Source organism: Ochotona princeps, chromosome 10, assembly GCF_030435755.1.
Source record: "Ochotona princeps isolate mOchPri1 chromosome 10, mOchPri1.hap1, whole genome shotgun sequence".
In the NCBI taxonomy this organism is placed as follows: domain Eukaryota; kingdom Metazoa; phylum Chordata; class Mammalia; order Lagomorpha; family Ochotonidae; genus Ochotona; species Ochotona princeps.
In genome coordinates, this window is record NC_080841.1 from 75333417 (window position 1) to 75350836 (window position 17420).

General features: G+C 50.5%; 1 protein-coding gene across 17 annotated transcripts in view; it reads right to left on the reverse strand.

Annotated features, from left to right (window-relative positions):
- SVIL (supervillin) overlaps window positions 1–17420 on the reverse strand; it is a 205351-nt gene that overhangs the window by 4545 nt on the left and 183386 nt on the right. For all 17 annotated transcript variants that reach the window (XM_058669655.1, XM_058669652.1, XM_058669658.1 and 14 more), the window contains 11 exons: window positions 16747–16883; window positions 15818–15965; window positions 15532–15677; window positions 14347–14522; window positions 10255–10399; window positions 9691–9967; window positions 4972–5123; window positions 2704–2809; window positions 1894–2101; window positions 1571–1704; window positions 364–519 (listed from right to left, as the gene is read on the reverse strand). In XM_058669655.1, coding sequence (XP_058525638.1) covers window positions 364–519; window positions 1571–1704; window positions 1894–2101; window positions 2704–2809; window positions 4972–5123; window positions 9691–9967; window positions 10255–10399; window positions 14347–14522; window positions 15532–15677; window positions 15818–15965; window positions 16747–16883 — 1785 coding nt within the window. The remainder of the gene's footprint in view (window positions 1–363; window positions 520–1570; window positions 1705–1893; window positions 2102–2703; window positions 2810–4971; window positions 5124–9690; window positions 9968–10254; window positions 10400–14346; window positions 14523–15531; window positions 15678–15817; window positions 15966–16746; window positions 16884–17420) is intronic.

Here is a 17420-nt window from a genome sequence, read left to right on the forward strand (position 1 = left end):
CCCAACCCTTTCTGTTTGGTCATTACTTTCCCAGGATGCTTGCAGCTATGGTGAGCACAGGTCTGGCCTCTGGCCCACAGGACATAAGCAGAAACCTGATGGGGTCTTCAAGGGACAGCTTTTGTGATGTCGACAAAAGGGTGGGGGAGAGGGACATGGCAGTGGTTGCCTTTGTCCCACTTTCCCTTTTCTTCCTGTGTGGAATGCAGATGTGATAGCTAGAGCAATGGCAGCCAGGGGGCAACCATGAAGGCTGGAGAGGATGCAGGAGCAGCTCTCAGGAGGTGTTGCGGTAGAAGCTGCTTCCCGAGGGCCAAGGGAGGCTTTTCAGAGAGGTGGTGGGGCCTGCTGCTATAGCCTCACCTGGCTGGGGTGCACTGTACAGATCCTCCTGTAGGAAGGGCATAGAACTGACCACGGCGGGAGCCCGGGCAGGATACACAAACTCTGTGGCCGAGAAGTCCCCCGAAGAGCTGCTGAGGATGAAGAGGCGAGGGGCGAAGTTAAAACTGCCAGGATCTGCAGAAGAAAAGAGAGTACCGTGACTGTCAATGTCGACACACTCTTGAATCCACAGACACACGCGTGGGAGCTGCCTAAGCCAGGACACCCTCTCCAGAGTGGGAGGAAGGACTTTTATATGGTAATGGCAGAAGAACTATTCAAAGTGGAAAGGCATGCATTAACTGTGTAATGATAAAGCATCAGGGGCTGGTGTTGGAGCACGGAGGATGAAGCTGCTGCTTGTGGCCATCAAAACACTGGTTCGAGTCCCAGCTCTTCTACTTCTGGTAGATCAGAAGTGAGTTCCCTGCTCAGGCACCTGGCAAAACACCAGAGAATGGCCCAAGTGCTTGGGTCCCTGCTTAAATGGAGTTTCAAGCTCCTGGCTTCAGTTTGGACCAACCTGGCTATTGTGGGCATTTGGGGAGTGAACTATGTCTTTCAAATATATATATATATATATATATATATATATATATATATACTTGTAAAAGTTGGGAGGCAGAGTATGTTGGAATGGCTATATGTTCGGATGCCACTGCTGGTCAGCTTTAGGCAGGTAAAGCAGCCTCTCTGGTCCTGTGCCCACACCTGTGAACAGTGATGGTGCTGGGCTGTAGGCATTGCTACAGTCACTGTCTACAAGGTGTTGAATCCATGCCTGGCTTGTCAGAACTGGCCTTCCTCCACATGCTGACCCGTGACAGGTGGGAAGCTCTGCCTGTCTGCACTCCAGTGAGTAGGAACACATGTTTTGTGGAACAGGGCCACTTGGGGTGATTAGGAAGGGGTCTGGACAGGGGGCTGAGGGACCTGCTCCTTCCCACACTGCCACCTCCAGCCAGCTTCTGGAGGCCTGCTCTTTTCTCTGTGGTTGGGGTGTGTGCTCCACTTGCCATCCAGATCTCCCAGCGTTCTCACTGCCTGATGTGCCCAGTGGGTGGTGAGCTCAGGAGAGCAAACCCACCCTGAGGTGCTGGCCCAGCAGGTGCTCCATATACCCAGAGCAAGGGCTGAGCAGCCAACGGCAGAACTCTGGGATGGCGGCCCGGGGGCTGTACCTTACCTTGCAGCATGCAGTCATAGGCCTTCCTGTCCTTCCTGCCCAGAGCGTCCCAGAAGCCCAGCGGCTCAGAGCCCTCGTCACATTCATGAATGGTCACCTTGCTGCTGCTGTGCAGGCCTGCTTCCAGAGGACACCTGCCAGGGAGTGGGAGCGCAGATGGACAAAAGGACAGACCGTGCCCCCTCAGGTCAGCCTCTTGCCCCTGATCTCCGAGGAAAAGCTGGGGGCGTGAGTCTCGGACAGCCTGGGGAGGCTGCTTGACTCCCTGGGGTCTCTCTGGAGGAGCTCTTCCTCCCCCAGCTGCCAGCACCCACGGCACTCACTGCTCTTTGATCTTATTGGCCGCGGTCCTGCCGACCTCCTTGGTGTGGGCCTGAGCCTTGCATCCGTGCCACAGGTAGATGAGGGCCTTGTTCACGTTCAGGACCACCATGGACGTGCGTGACCGCAGGCTGCTGCCATGGCAGGCCACTTCTAGCAGGCTGCCCTCCACAGGCACTTCTCCTCGCACACAGTACAGCCTCCACTCACCTGCAGGGGGTACCAGGGGCACGGAGTTGGGGCCGGGAAGGAAGGGCAAGACGGGAACCCGCCAGGGACCTGGTGAACTAATTGGTAGCCAGGAGCCACAGTGGGCAGTGCAACAGCCCCAGGAAACAAATACTTTCGGAGTTAAAAGCGGGGTGCTCAGAGTTCATGGGGTAGGAAAACCATTATCCCCAAAAGTTTACACTAAGTCCTGTAACAAGTGTATACATACACATACATACAGATGTCCATAAAATATTATATAATTCTATACAAAGATATGTATTTATCCAAAAATATATTTGGATGCTGGCTACCAAAAAATCTCAGACCCACTGTTTTATTTATTTACTTATTTTTCCTCTCCTGCTGAAGGGGGCAGAGAGCCTCAGTGAGGTCTTGGTTCAAGGGTACATGGCCACCCAGTGAACAAACTGCCCAGGCTGAGAGGAAGGTGGCAAGCTGCCCTTGTGGCCGACGGATCCGCTGATCCTAGAGTTTTTCAACAGGGGAGCCTGCTCTTTCCAAGGCTTTGGCCAACCAAACATTGTCTAGGCAGTGGGGGAGGGGCAACCGAGACCCCAGCAGCAGCCTGGGGGACATACTCTGTGTATTCTCTTCTTCCTCCTCCCGTCTCCCCGAGTGTACCACCATGCCCCCCTGGAAGCACTGCAGGAAACAGGGGGGCTCCTTCCCTTGTAGAACTTGCACCTGTAGATAGAAGAACAAGGTAGAACAGGTTAACAGGCAAGGTTCAATGTCACAACAACAGTGTGCACTTGTTCTATAAATCCTGGAAAACAGCAGGATGGATAGATGGAAGCCTGAGATGATACTCCTATGGCAAGTGATGCACTGCTAAAATACCATGTGCATGTGTGTAGCGGGGGCAGAGGACCGTGCACGGCACATTAAGGCATCACTGGGGATGGCAGCATCCCATATCGAGTGCTGTTTCAAGTCCCAGGTGCTCCAGTTCTGATCCAGCCCCCTGCCACTGTGCCTGGAGAAACAGCTCAAGTGCTTGAGCTCCTGCCAATTATGTGGGAGACCTGGATGGAGATTCTAGCTTCTGGTTTTAGCCTGGCTTGGGCCTGGATGTTGTGGTTATCTTTTATATATAATACTAGCATACATACCATAAATACATATACACACATATACATTGTATACTATATATAGTACTGTCTACTATATACACACAATACCATACATATATCTATATATACTATATAGATATATATGCTATATGTATATATTTAGCTTATTTGAAAGGTAGAAAGACAAATACAGAGAAAGAGAAATCATGCCCCCACTGGTTCACTCCCCAGAAGCCCACAACAGTCAAAGGTGAGCCACACTGAAGCCAGGAGTCAGGAGCACCTTCCAGGTCTCCCACTGGGTGCAGGGGTCCAAGGACTTTCCCAGGCTCTAAGCAAAGTTGGATGAGAAGTGGAGCAGCCAGGACTAGACCAGCTGCCCATATGTGATGCTGGTGCTGAAGGAGGAGAATTAGCCAGTTGAATCACCATCCCAGCCCCCAAGTGATTGCTTTTTAAGACTGTTGAAGGCCGGGTGAGCACTGGTTTGCTTCTAGAGAAACTCATCTGCTTTCTTCAGCCGTGGTATTGCAACCACGCCTCCAACGTAGGAACCGCATCTGCACATGACACCACATTTTCCAAACAACAACAAAAACAAATCTAGAGCTAGCTCCAAATTACTACGTCCTGACACTAACAGGATGCGAGGGAATGTATTCTTCATTCACTCACACAGTGAAAATAAATGTTTACCTAGCCTCGGATTTGGACACAAGTACCTGTCAGCTGTTAAGCAGACCCTGGAGTCATAAGACCATGGAGATACAGGGACATCTGAATAAAGGCCTGTATTGGCAGGGGGCTCGTGGTGCCTGCAGGCCAGGGCAGCCTGGGTTGGAGAGCCATGTGGGTGACATGCTGGATTCCAGGGAGACCGTGGAGAGGCACTGTCCGCATGGCAGACAGCCAGGAAGGTGTTTGGAAAAACCAGTGCTGTGTGGAATGAAGAGGATGTTAGTGACCGAAGGAAGGGTTTGTGCAAGTGGAATCGCTGGGTGGCTTGGCGAGCTGCTTGAGCCACAGCAGCTTGTCGGGACAGCTGCACTCCCACATGAGCTATGAGTACAGTTCAGTGTGTGTTACATGTACAGCAGGTTGTAGATGCCACATGTACACATGTCACATGTTACACATGGGAGGGCCCCAAGCCTACTGAATCCTGGCCAATTCTATTCCCAGGGCAAAGCATATGAGAGAGAGAGAAGAGAGAGAGAGAGAGAGAGAGAGAGAGAGAGAGAGAGAGAGAGAGAGAGCCTACTTATTGGCTCACTCCTCAAATGGTCACAGCAGCCCAGAACTGGTCCGGGCTGAAGCCAGGAGCTTGGAACTCCATCTGGGTCTCCCATGTGGGTGGCAGGGGCCCAAGCACTTGGGCCATCACCTGTTGCTTTTCCAGGTGCAATTGCAGGGAGCTGGATGGGTAGCAGAGCATCTGGGACTGGAAGCACCATGCCAGGACTGGATCTCTATGTTGTAAGCAGGGGCTTCACCTGCTCTGCCACCATGCCAGCCTTTCTGGCCTCAGTCTTAAAAGAAACCATCCTGCTAGTTTTCAAAGCCCTGGGCTGATTGGCTCCTGCAATTCCTCTGCTATGAGTGAGGTGAAAGACTTTCTGGAACGCTGCTGCTGGCGCTGCATCTGAGCATCGAATGCTTGCAGAAGCTGTGTTCCATAGATTCAGGTCCTTTGGTGGGGGCAGGCCAGATCTCAGGAGCTCCCCTCACTGCTCAGACTCCAACCGTCTACCCCCACAGTCCTTGCGGGCTTACCTGGGCTCCCCTCTCTTCGTCCAACTCCACGGTCATCAGGGCCGAAGTTCCCTTCTCGCTCACTGTAGAGTGGCGACCTTGCCAGAAAAAGTAGACACACTTCTCTCTGCCGGCCACTCTCGCCGAGGGCTCACCCCGCTGCCGGCTGCTCACTGCAAGCACACAACAACAGCAGGAAGCAGGTGAGCGGTTATAGCCAAGCTTGGTTCTTGATGTGTGTGTACGTGTGTGTGGGAGGGTGTGAGAGGCGAGTGGCCACAGCCAAGCTCGTGTCTTGAAGTGTGGGATCAGAGAGGACAGCTGAAGGTGGGGCTATGGCCTTGGAGAGGGTTCACCGCCCTGGAAGGGCTGCCGGGGACCCAAGAGGAAAAGAGGCATGACTCCTCTCTCTCTGCCACTGTGCCCCTGGGCCAGCAGAATGGAGAAGGATGCTCTGATATCCTAGACAAAATACCTGCCACCTCAGGCAAGGCAGGCGGTGATTGCTGAGGCAACGCTCATGCTTTGCACAGGATGCTAGCTGGGCCAGCACTAAGTGTGAGGAGTAGGGAAACATGTAGATAACACTAAAAATCTTCTAGTTTGTTCGCAGCAGCAAAATCCACAATAGGAAAGACATGGAAACAACCCAGATGCCTGTTGAAGGAGAAATGAACAAAGAAACTGTAGTGAGGCCTGGCACAATAGCCTAGTGGCTAAAGTCCTCGCCTTGCGCGCTACGGGATCACATAGGGACACCAGCTTGGGTCTCAGCTGGTGTACTTCCCATCCAGCTCCCTGCTTGTGGCCTGGAAAAGCAGTAGAGGGTGGCCCAAAGCTTTGGGACCCTGCACCCTTCCAGGGAGACCTGAAAGAAGCTCCTGGCTTCGGATTGGCTTAGCGCTGGCTGTTGTGGCTACTTGGGGAATGAACCAGCAGATGGAATATCTTTCTCTCTGTCCTTCTCTCTGTAAATCTGACTTCCCACTAAAACCAAATAAATCTTAAAAAAAAAAAAACTGTAGTACATCTAATACATGGAATATTATATAGCCACCAAAAGAGTGAAATTCTATTATTTGCAACAAAATGGTCCCAATTGGAGACTATCATGCTAGTTCCAAAAGGACAAATATCATATCTTCTCTCTGATACAAGGCAATGATTCTGCAAAATACAAGATCAATAGATTGCAGGTAAACATGTCTTTATATTTAATATGCATATTTAAAGATGTATATATATATATATTTGTTGCAAAGGCAGAATTACAGAGATAAGAAGATAGAGAGAGATCTTACATCCATTGGTTCACTCTCCAAGTGGCCGCAATGACTGGAGCTGAGCCAATCTGAAGTCAGGAGCCAGGAGCTTTTTCTGGGTCTCCCACACAGGTGCAGGGTCCCAAGGCTTTGGGCCACCCTCCTCTGCTTTCCCAGGCCACAGGCAGGGAGCAGGGAGCTGGATGGGAAGTGGAGCAGCTGGAACCTGAACCAGCACCCACATGGGATCATGACATGTACAAGGTGAGGATCTAGCACCTGGGGCTCTGTGCTGGGCCCCCATATACTGTAAAAGGGTGATGAACATACTGAGAAGTAGAGACGTTGCAGTATGCATCTCCACTCCCAAATAAAAGCAGGAATTCCAGTGACACAGATAAATATACCTTGACAATATGCGACTAGATTTTCTACCTTTGTCTATACCCATACTGCCATGATGTAGTTAAGAAGCAGAATATTAAACTTGTAACTGTACTAAGGTGTCAGGAGCCGTGCACTATAGCCACACTGAAGCCATTTTGAATATAGACCTATGGGACAGTGGAAACCCCCGGCTGGCTAGATGCTTGGGAAAGAAGTTATGAAACTAATCACACGCTTAGCTTCAATTGTTTCTAGCAACTGTTTCAGAATGTGATTGATGCTGTACTTACCAACATCTTGTTACTGATTACCTACGCTATTGTCGATATGTTGGTTACTATTGTTGATATGGTGGCTGCTCAAGAACAATCGGTCTTGAGACCATGGCTTGCGTCCCAGCTTCTCTTTCCCTGAGCCTTAGTTACTGAAGAATATAAAAACCCTCAGTTGAAATCAATAAACTGACAGCTTGATCAGACCTACTGTCTTGCTGTCCATTCTTTGTGTCTCTTGTCCCTTCATTCTCTCCTAGGTGGCTGCGACCCCGTTGACTGTCCTGCTGGACAGGACACTAAGGGACTATTCTACTGTAATAATACAGGGAAAATGGTGGGAGGGGACATGGGGAGGGAGAAAGGGTACAGCACAATCCCTACAGCTACAAAACTGAACCATGGAAAATAATAACAACAATTAAAACACAACTTTAAAAACGTCTGCTTTAGAAAAGAGAGTGAGAGCAAGCTTTGAGGGTTCCAGCTTCTGCCAGAACTGAAGAGACACATGGTTGATGCTAGCCCGCCAAGGAATCATTTGAGATCTGTAAGAACTCATGGACCACGCATTGTTTGGGTACAGCCTCAGTCAGTGGCCTCCTGCAAGATGTTGAGACATCACAGCCTCAGCTTTCATGAGGAAGCTTGTTACCAGGAATTCTGTTCATGGTCAAGTCCAAATTCATGGCCAGAGGTTCAAGTGTATAGTCAGCTCTTCTTGTACCAAATTCCCCATTTAAAGACCAAGTATTTATAAGCAGTCAGTCAGCATCCCTTTTGGCGTGCAGTGGGGGAGGGGAGGATGAGGTGGCCTGTTGGGCTGCTGCTCTCCGCTGACTTTGTCCCACAAGAATGCCCTGGCTTCCCAAGTCCAGGCCTGTTTGCAGTGTAGTCCTTGCAGGGGTTGACGGACTGCACAGTGGTTGGGAGGGCAGTGCCACTAGAATGCCAGTGTCCCCAAAGAGCCAATGCTTCCTTGATGGCTCCTCTGCTCACAGAGCTGGATGGCACGCTCATGGAGAAGAGGCAGAGAACTGGCCCGGTCCAACCTGACTTTCCTGGGGGCCTCTAAGTGCAATCTATGAAACAGGTCTGGGGAGTTCCAGATTTGTTTCTTTTTTAGGCATTCACTCTAATGCTGTTTTCCTGCACATTCAAGAACAGGATCTGTGGGTTCCCTCAAGGCCCCAATTCTACAAGCACCCACAAAATCCACTAAGGCTGTCTTTACGGCTAGCCATCAGTCAGCCTGGATTTCTGTATCTGACTGCGTCCGTCACCTGCAGTGACACCTGGGAATGGCTCCCATGCTGGCATTGGTGGTAGTGGGGAGTATGTTCTTGCACCTGTTGTTTCGGCCGAGATCATTGGAGTGGACTACTTGTGCACTTTCAGCGAGAACACAGCCAGGTGCTGTGCTAAGCCTGCAGGCTCTGGTACGATGCCTGGGACTCCAAGGTGCATCCCTGACGTCCAGACAGGCTACCTAGCTCCACCTAATGTGGCCCTGACGTCCAGGTCGTGTTGGTGGTGGGCCCCCACCCAGAGTCCTTCTCTGCTGCCCTCACTCCTCCTTGCATGGCATGGCCCAGGCCGCCTGGGGACCCTACTCTTGCCTGCAGCTTTTGAGTATGCTTAGCAGCAGGTGTGCTCTGCCCAGGACTAGACTTTGAGTTGTCCCCATTGCTGTTTTAGGCAGCTGCAATTCTGGGGTCCCCATCATGCTGGGCCTGGGCTGGGGCTGGGCATCTGATACCTGCCTGTGCACAGCAGGTTCACACCACATTCAGGAGTGTGTTTGTGTGTGTGGAGAGAGAGGGGAGGTCGGACGGGATGCTGGGCTACCCCTTGGCTGTGGACTTGCAGGTGAGCGATCAATCTCCCTGTGCCCTGAGACATCAGTGTCCTGGCTGAGCCCCTGTAAGGTGCAGAGTGAAGCTGCCCCCATCCTGCTCTGCTCCATGACGCCTCTGGTAAGTGGGAAAAGAAGCAGGGGCCAGGGTAGGGGGCCAGGCTCCCCCAAAAGTGCATGACACATCACGCACCAGGAGACTGTTGCCCAGCGATTCGCAGAAAGCCAATAGCTTGGAGTCTGCAGCTGTGTGACTGGTCAACACTCACCTGTGCCTCTTTGGCCTGTGGGAGCTGCCCGGTCCACAGGGACCCAGCAGAGTGGATGAAGCCTCTGGGGCCGTGAGTCTGGAAGTCAGACTCGGTCCTGGGAGCCTGGTGGGCATTGGCTGCCCTTGGGATGCAGCAGGGCTTGAGCCTCCTCCCCTGCCACCAGGGCCCAGTATCCTGCCTGTCTGTTTGCAGAACCACGAGCCTGTGTTTATGATGCCAGATCCACAGAGCACAATGTGGGGACAGCCTTAGGCAAAGAGCTCCAACCATTTCGTATTTTAAAAAAAGAATATTGCGTGTCTATTTGCTATGGTATTACACCTTCATTTCGCTGCCTAGCATATAGTTCAGCTGTATGTAATGGCTTTTAGCAACCCACAGCCACTGGTCCAAAACAAAAATCCCTTGGAAGCAAACCTTCTACTTCTCCTAGACAAGCTCTGAGCTAAGGGACAGGAGCAAGGGAGAAAGGAGAACATTTAAGCAGCCAGTTGTGCTTCTGTGAGTGAATGCAGGAGCTGCAGGGTGGTGACCAGACATTCTCCTTGAGTCCCTGTTGTCTAGGGAAGCCCTTGGAAGCATGTGACCCGACACGAAACGCAAGTGGTGACAGGTGCACACAGGAAACCCTGTCCTCCAGAGAGGCCACTGGTGGCACAGGGGCACTGGGAGACACGCATGCGCTCACTGACCTGAGGTGCTCACCATGTACTTCCACTTGACCACATAGGCGTCTCCCTCGTGGAACTGCCCAATGCTCTGCTTGGGGAGCCTGCTGTAGTCGAACTCCAGGATGTGCCACACGTCCACAGAGACACTGGTGATCTCAAACTGCCTCCGGTCATCGCCTTCCACCAGGCCATAGCCGCGGCCCACGTTCACCCCGTCCAGAATGGTGGCGGTCGTCACCTGGGGCACGGCAACCATTCGCGACACGTCGCAAGCCTTGACCTCGGCTCTGGGGTCTTCCTAGAGGTGGGGGTGGAGGTGGGAGGGAGCAAGGGAGCATTCGTGGAGTTACCTCTGAGTCTGCAGCCATCACGTATTGCATGCTAAAGGGGTGGGGTGGACCTCCTGTTTCCCCGCCAGGCATCGGGACATGTGAATCGCACAAGGTGGGGATACCTCGGGAGGCCTGGCCACGCACAGCCACCAGGGCCTGTGTGTGAATGGACTGTGCAATTCTTCCAGTGGACATGAGCATTGAGGGCCACTTCTGTGGAGATCCCACCCATGCTCTTGGTGCACCAGAGTACCTTCTGCTGGGCGAGGTCCCCCCCATTCTTGTCGTTGGGCCTCTTCAGTTCTGTCCAGTCAAGGAATTTCTCTTTGAACAGAATCGTCTCATTATGTTCTGTGAGTCGCCCAAATATGGCCCAGTCCGGCCGACCTTGACCTTTCCTTCAGGAGAGGAGGAGATTAAAAAAAGAACCAAGACAGTGCATAAAAATACAAAATAAAGTGAGGTGGTCACAGAAGGTGGCTAGGAACTCACATTTACTTTTAACATATTGGTTACTCATTACTATGTCAATTAATTCCATAATGATGTAAATTTTTGCTGATGGTATGTTGGAGCTTTCAATTGACTGGGATGATACTCTGCTGGCTCTGTCTTCAGGCCAGAGAGGGTTTACCTAAGAAGACGTTGAACTTGACTGGACAGTAAGATGCTGGACTCTATGTTTGGTATATGCTTGCAATGGAGGAATCTCAACTGAACTTGAACTGTGGTTATGCAACAAGGTGGAGGACTCCACCATGGTGGGAGGGTTTGGGGAGGGGTGGGGAGAACCCAAGTACCTATGAAACTGTGTCACATAATACAATGTAATTAATGAATTAAAAATAATAATAAAAAAATACAAAATAAAATAAAAGTGAGGCAAGATGCTGCCTACTACCTCATGGGCTGTTCTCAATGACTAATGCAGACTAGGTGAGATCATTGTAGCTTGACAGCCTGCAACAGCTGTATGCCACAGAGTGAATAACGTGTTTACCTGTCACACGGGCCATGTCAGGACTGGACTTTTCCCTTGCATTCTAGCAAGTTCTACACTGTGGGAATCCCTGGGGGTGGTCTACAAGTCAGCGTGGGAACCAGTGTGTCTAACAACCCTCTGTGCAGCCAGTCAGCAGGTGCCAGGAAGAGGCACCTGGCCCCGTCTGCCTTACAACTTGGCCCTACGATACAGCCAAGCCACCAAGCTCACGGGACACTGTTTCTTAAGGTGCATTCATTTGCCCTTTTGTCACATGATATGACAAAAAGCAGGTAGGGCCCGAAGACACAGAGACAGGAATAGTAAGCCAGAGGTCCAGCACATTGGAAGGATTTTAGAATTTGATGCTGTGCTGGAGGATACAGCTCCTTAAGAAGTGAGACTGGAAACCATAATGCTAAGGGAAATGAGCCAATCCCAAAAGGTTAAATACCACATGTTTGCCTTAATTTAAGATGATATGATCTTATGTATAACATGTTATGTTTTGAATGTTATATGTTGTGTATAAACTAAAATTGAAATGTCAATGAGGTGGTCACACAAGGTGGCTGGGAACTCGCATTTACTTTTAACATATTGGTTACTCATTACTATGTCAATTAATTCCATAATGATGTAAATTTTTGCTGATGGTATGTTGGAGCTTTCAATTGACTGGGATGATACTCTGCTGGCTCTGTCTTCAGGCCAGAAAGGGTATACCTAAGAAGCTGTTGAACTTGACTGGACAATAAGATGCTGGACTCTGTTTGGTATACGCTTGCAATGGGGGAATCTCAACTGAACTTGAGCTGTGGTTATGCAACAAGGTGGAGGAATCTACCATGGTGGGAGGGTATGGGGAGGGTGGGGGAGAACCCAAGTATCTATGTAACTGTGTCACATAATACAATGTAATTAATGAAGTTAAATAATAAATAATTAAAAAAAAAAAGAAAAAGAAGTGAGAGCCTCCCGGCCAATTGTGACTGCAAACTGGGATCGTGGGACGCACCACGTCACGTGCCCGTGGTCTTTGTCATGTCCCGTCCATGCCATGTGCTCCAGTTGATCTCCCATTTGGATTAGGCCCTGGGGTCTCACACCACGGCCAGGAGGCTGTGTGCTCCACAGGATCCCGAGGGACCCGTGAAAAGGACAGGACGTGTCTGCCCGCACTGCCCTGCGGCTGCAGGAGCTGAACCTCAGCACACGACAGGGAAGTCTCAGAAAGCACGCGGATGGCTGCTTCCACGTGCGTCTGGCTCTGCATGCTCACCAAGATGACTACGCAGAGTGCCTGGCCTCTGCTCCGGAAGGAATCTGGCTCCTAGGACTGGCAGTGACGACAGTCAAGGCCAGAGCTGGGGACCTGCAGATGGGAGCTGAGGCTCCCTTGCCACCTCCTCCCCTGATACTTCAGTGGTCCCACCTCCTGGCTTGTTGGAGAGGCCCTGGTATCTGATGGTTCAGCTGAGCCTTAGGGACCTGGGGGAGCTTCGAAGGCTCACTCATGCCTAACTCAACCCACCCATAGCCGGAAAGCACAGCTCGAGGCCCGGCCTGGAAAATGCATGTTATAAAAGGCCCTGAGGCTGATTGTGTGCCAGGGACAACTGGAGTATGAGGTGCCCATTCCCCTGCCATCTGGTTCCTCTGTGACAGAGTGGGCCATCCCATAGGACAGATCCTGCTTTATTATGTCTTGCATTTCCTTGACCAAACACCGGCACAGTTTGAGCTTGAGTTGCAGCCCTGTGGGCACTGGCTATTATGACACTAATGTGAAATGCATATTGGCCTTGAGAAGGATTTAAACATTTTTCAGGACCAGTGTTGTGGTGCCAAAGGGCAAGTCTTTGTCTATGATGCTGACATCCCATATGAGCACTGCTTCAACTCCCAGCTGATTGAAATTGAATCCAACTCCCCACCAACGTGCTTTGGAAGGCAGCAGAAGATGACTCGAATGCTTGGGTCCCTGGCACTTATGTGGGAGACCTGGATGGAGTTTTTGACTCCTGTCTTTGACCTAGCCCAGCCCTGGCTGTTGCGGACTGTTTGGAGGGTGAATCAGAATATGGAAGATCTTGTTCTCTCTCCCTGTTTATCTGCCTCTCTGTAACTCACCCTTCCTTCCTTCCTTTTTCTCTTTTATTCAGATTTCTTCTATTACACAGAGAGAATGGAAATACAGTGAGAAAGATCTTCTATCCATTGGTTCACTCCTCAAGTGGCTGCAACAGCTGGAGCTGAGAACTAGGAGCTTCTTCCAGGTCTCCCATGTGGGTGCGGGGTCCTGAGATTTTGGGCCGTCCTCTACTGCTTTCCCGGGCCACAAGCAGGGAGCTGGATGGGAAGTGGAGCAGTTGCGATACAAACTGGTGCCTATATGTGATCCTGGTGGATGCAAGCTGAGGATTTAGCCGCTAGGCTATCGTGCTGGGCCCAGCCCTGCCTTTCAAATACAGTAAATTTTTAAAAGAAACTGATTTTTTTTAAACACAATGACATATCAGGTCCTAAAATCATAATTAACTATGCATGAAATCGATAGTTGGTTGGTATAGCAGGAAACCAGGTAGGAAAGCACAGTCGGTATTCTAGTTTAATGAAAAACATGACAGCGACATTGTACGATGGGCAGAATCTGAGTATTTTGTGCTGCTGGGAGGTGCTGCAATTGCTACTTTACTGTTTGGCACATGCAATTAAAAAGTGCTGATTTGGTCTTTGCCCTGGCGGTTAAAATACCCCCTTTTTATGTCAAAATTAATTTTTTTGCCATCCTATCTCCTAGAATTTGCACGTATTTTTGGGGCTTGGCCAAAATGAAGTCACCAAACCAGGACACTGTGGGAGCGTTGCGATTATAGTCATGATTTCCATGCATGCATTGTTCCCTCTCCAGAGGCGTGAAGGTGCAGCCTTCATCCATTACCAAACACGTCCCAGGATTCAAGGGCTGTGCTGGGGAGTAGGAAACGAGAAGCAAGCAGGTTGCTCCTGCCCTTCTAAATCATTTATTGAGATGCCAATTGCATGAAAGCTCCTGGGCTCAACCTGCAATTGGCTGAATGCCCATAGCCCCTGCAGTGCTGCACAGGCAGCTGTTTGCTAAGTACAAGGAATTCTAAACAACATAGACATGTTCCAGGAGATGACAAAGCCCATCTTGCTTTCTGTATGCTTGGGTCAAAGCTAAAGAAATGCTCTTTGGGGGACTATCCAGGGCCCATGGTGTGCAAGCCTTTGGAAAATGGGAAACCCATCCAGAGCCATGGTGGACAGCTGGCTGCAGTGAGCATGGGGGCCCGGGGTAGGCATGCCCTCACCACCATCCTCAGGCTGCAGGAGTACCTGGGGATAAGCGGATTGCACTCTCCGGGGTCCAGCGGGTTGATGTCACAATTCTCATAGTCAAAGGTTCCGTTCCACAGGTGCTTGGCCAGTTGGAACGCGACCTTCCGTTGCGCCAACGTGACTTCCTTCCCGTGCCATACATATACTTCGCTACCAAAATCAAACACCAATACCTAGGGAAACAGCACAGAGGGAGCTTGGAGAACGAGCTGAGCTCCAGCCAGCTGCAGTGGGGCCTCTGGGGGCAGGGAGTCAAATGATTGAGAGGTGCCCCCCAATGGGGTTTTTCAAAACACCCAAGACAGTTGGCTCACAGACAAGCCCCTTCACTGTATAGTCCTTTGTTTTTTCCAAACCTGCTGTGTCTCTGATGCCTCTCTATCTCCCTTGTTTATTTCTTCTCTCATACACTTAAGATATGGGGCCACTACATCATCCAACCACGCTTTCAGGATCATCACATGATGCTTACACGCTCATCTGAGTTGCAGGCGTGCAAATGCTAGTTACTGCAATTCCAATGTGCAGTATGCAGTTGCTTGAGAAGGCCTGAAGCATTTTATTGACCTAGAATGTCCCAGAATAATAACTGAACTACTAACAACATCAAAAAGCCTGGATTGGATAGCAGAGAATCAGAAGAAAGTAAGATCCGTGTGCTATTTTGTTGTAAAACAGGACAACCTCATTCTTTTAATGACAGCAAAGGCCCTTTTGTTTCTTCTACCTTTTAAAAACACTTCGAATACTTAATGGCACTAAAAATCCCTACAATTAATACATATGTATGGGCTGAAATCAGTGCACTATTTGGCAAGCCCATCACTTGTCTTTACCCATGCCTGTGTAGCTAGTGATCTATTTCTCTATGTATACACGCACATTACTTCTGAAACTTAAGGACTACACATATTGAATACTGGCAAAAAAAAAAAAATCCAAGTGATAGGGTTAAGTCTCACGTATGTTTTACCTACAATGGACAAATTTTCAATGACTCGTTCCTTGTCTCAACCTGGTTAGTATGTTAGGGCAGCAGCAGCGGCAGCAAACCACAGCCGTCTACGCTGTGGGCACTTGCTGGTCTTTCCCAGGTGCCCCTGGTACTTGGCAGACCGGTGTGGAGTGCAGCCAGGCTGCTTCCTGCTGGGGGCAGTTCCCCTTTCTGCCCCCTGGCCCTACCTCTTTCGATTGCAGAAGAGAGCACTTGGGGATTTTCCCCCAGTAGTCGTCATCCGGCACGAGCTTGTCATCCACCAGCCGATAGATGCAGTTGGTCTCTATGATGGCTGTTTCGTACAGTTCATCCTCTTTGGGATCCCCGGCAGCTTTAGAATAACAATATGACAGCATGACCCTTGGCAGGAGGCATGAATGGGGCAGGGGGTAAGGGAGCACCTTGTGATCGGAAGGGACAAGACTGGCTCCCCACTTGCCACTTCCTGAAATGCACCAGACAGACTCTTACACTGGTAACTGGTTTGGCCGCCCAGCAGTTTCCAGAAGTCTTTGGCTGCATGCGTGTGTGTGTTAATGCCTTCTTCAATGGTCTGCAGGTAGGATGCTCGACAACCAAGCTCTCTCTTTGTCTGAATTAAAGTCGCAAGTTCTGAGGCCTGAGAAAAATGACAGGAACACAATTATTGGGGCTGGATGCCGCTGTGGCACCTATGAAATGATGTGTTCTGTAAACACTCCCCACCACAGGAGCAAGGGGGGCCCTGGCTGTTGTGTAGTCATCAATGAGATCAGAAAAATGTTAACTTAAAAAGACCAGGAGTTTCTAATGTTGGGCTCAGTAGTGCATCATTTCCTGTACTGAACAGGGCACATGTGAAGTTTTGGAAAAAATCCTTGTTGGGGCTGGCTAAGCTTCTCCCTGCAGCGCCAGTATCCCAGATGGGCACTGGTTCGAGTCCCAGCTGCTCCACTTCTGATTCAGCTCTCTATGGCCTGGAAAGGCAGCAGAGAATGGCCCTAGTGCTAGCACTTGTGACTCACATGGCTTCGGAATGGTTCAGCTCTGCTTGCGAGAGGAGCTCTCTGTCTCCTCTCTGTAATTCTGTCTTTCTGATAAAATAAAAACCCCTCTACTTTGTGCAGGGATCTGTCCCACAAGATGCTGCTTGGGTAAATCTGAACTTGACAGAAAACCAGGGTAGAGAATGTTGAAGTGGCTGCCAACTGGGTTTTCACCCGGACTTCAAAAACTCCAGGTGTGTGCCTGCATCTTCTAGAACATTCTACATGTGTACCCAAGGAAGGCTTGTCTGAAAGGGAAGGCCACAACTGCTGGCCCTGGGGAAACGGTAGGGGGATCTGATGTCCAGTAGAACGTTCTCTTGGCACGTGGGGAAAACTGAGTGAACGTCGGCACTCTGGGTTCCTGACACCCACCTTGGCTTTCTCTATGACGTTTGCGAACTCCCCGACCCACAGGAAGCAGTGCTGAGGGGACAGCAGCAGGAAGCAGTCCCCGCTGTTGAGTGATAGTGCCCGTGGTTCCACCAGCCTTGTCTGCACGTGTCTTCTTCCTGGACGTGAGATAAGAGTCAACTTTCTCCATAGGCGGGACCGGGAGCAACTGGGCTGCACCCTGCAGCAGAGGCACCCCTACTCCCTTGCCCCTTTCCCCCCAATCCCCACCATGCCAGATTCAGGATCCCAGGGTCTAGTAACTCCCATGATGCAGATGGGTGAGGAGGGGGACTTAAAGGTAAAAACATGTCCATCACGTTCCCTGCTCAGGGTTTTGCCAAGATCACCATGTTTCTTGGGACCATTCCCAGGGTCTTTCTCCCGCAGGTGTATGGGTGAATTAAGGGTTTGTCCTCCAACAAGAGGAGCAAACTCATTCCTTCCTTTCCTTCCTTCTCTCTCCTCCTAGTGCCTTCTTCTGCACCCAGGCTAGCTCCCACCTGTCCATCACCACCCCACAGGCAAAGACAATGTCTTCCTATTGGATCTCCCTCCTTCTTGGGGTGCTCCCACTATGAACTACAAGGAGATACCTTGAGCCAGTTGAGATGGAAACTGCCTTTCACCCCCTTCTATGGTTGGTTGGCTCTCAT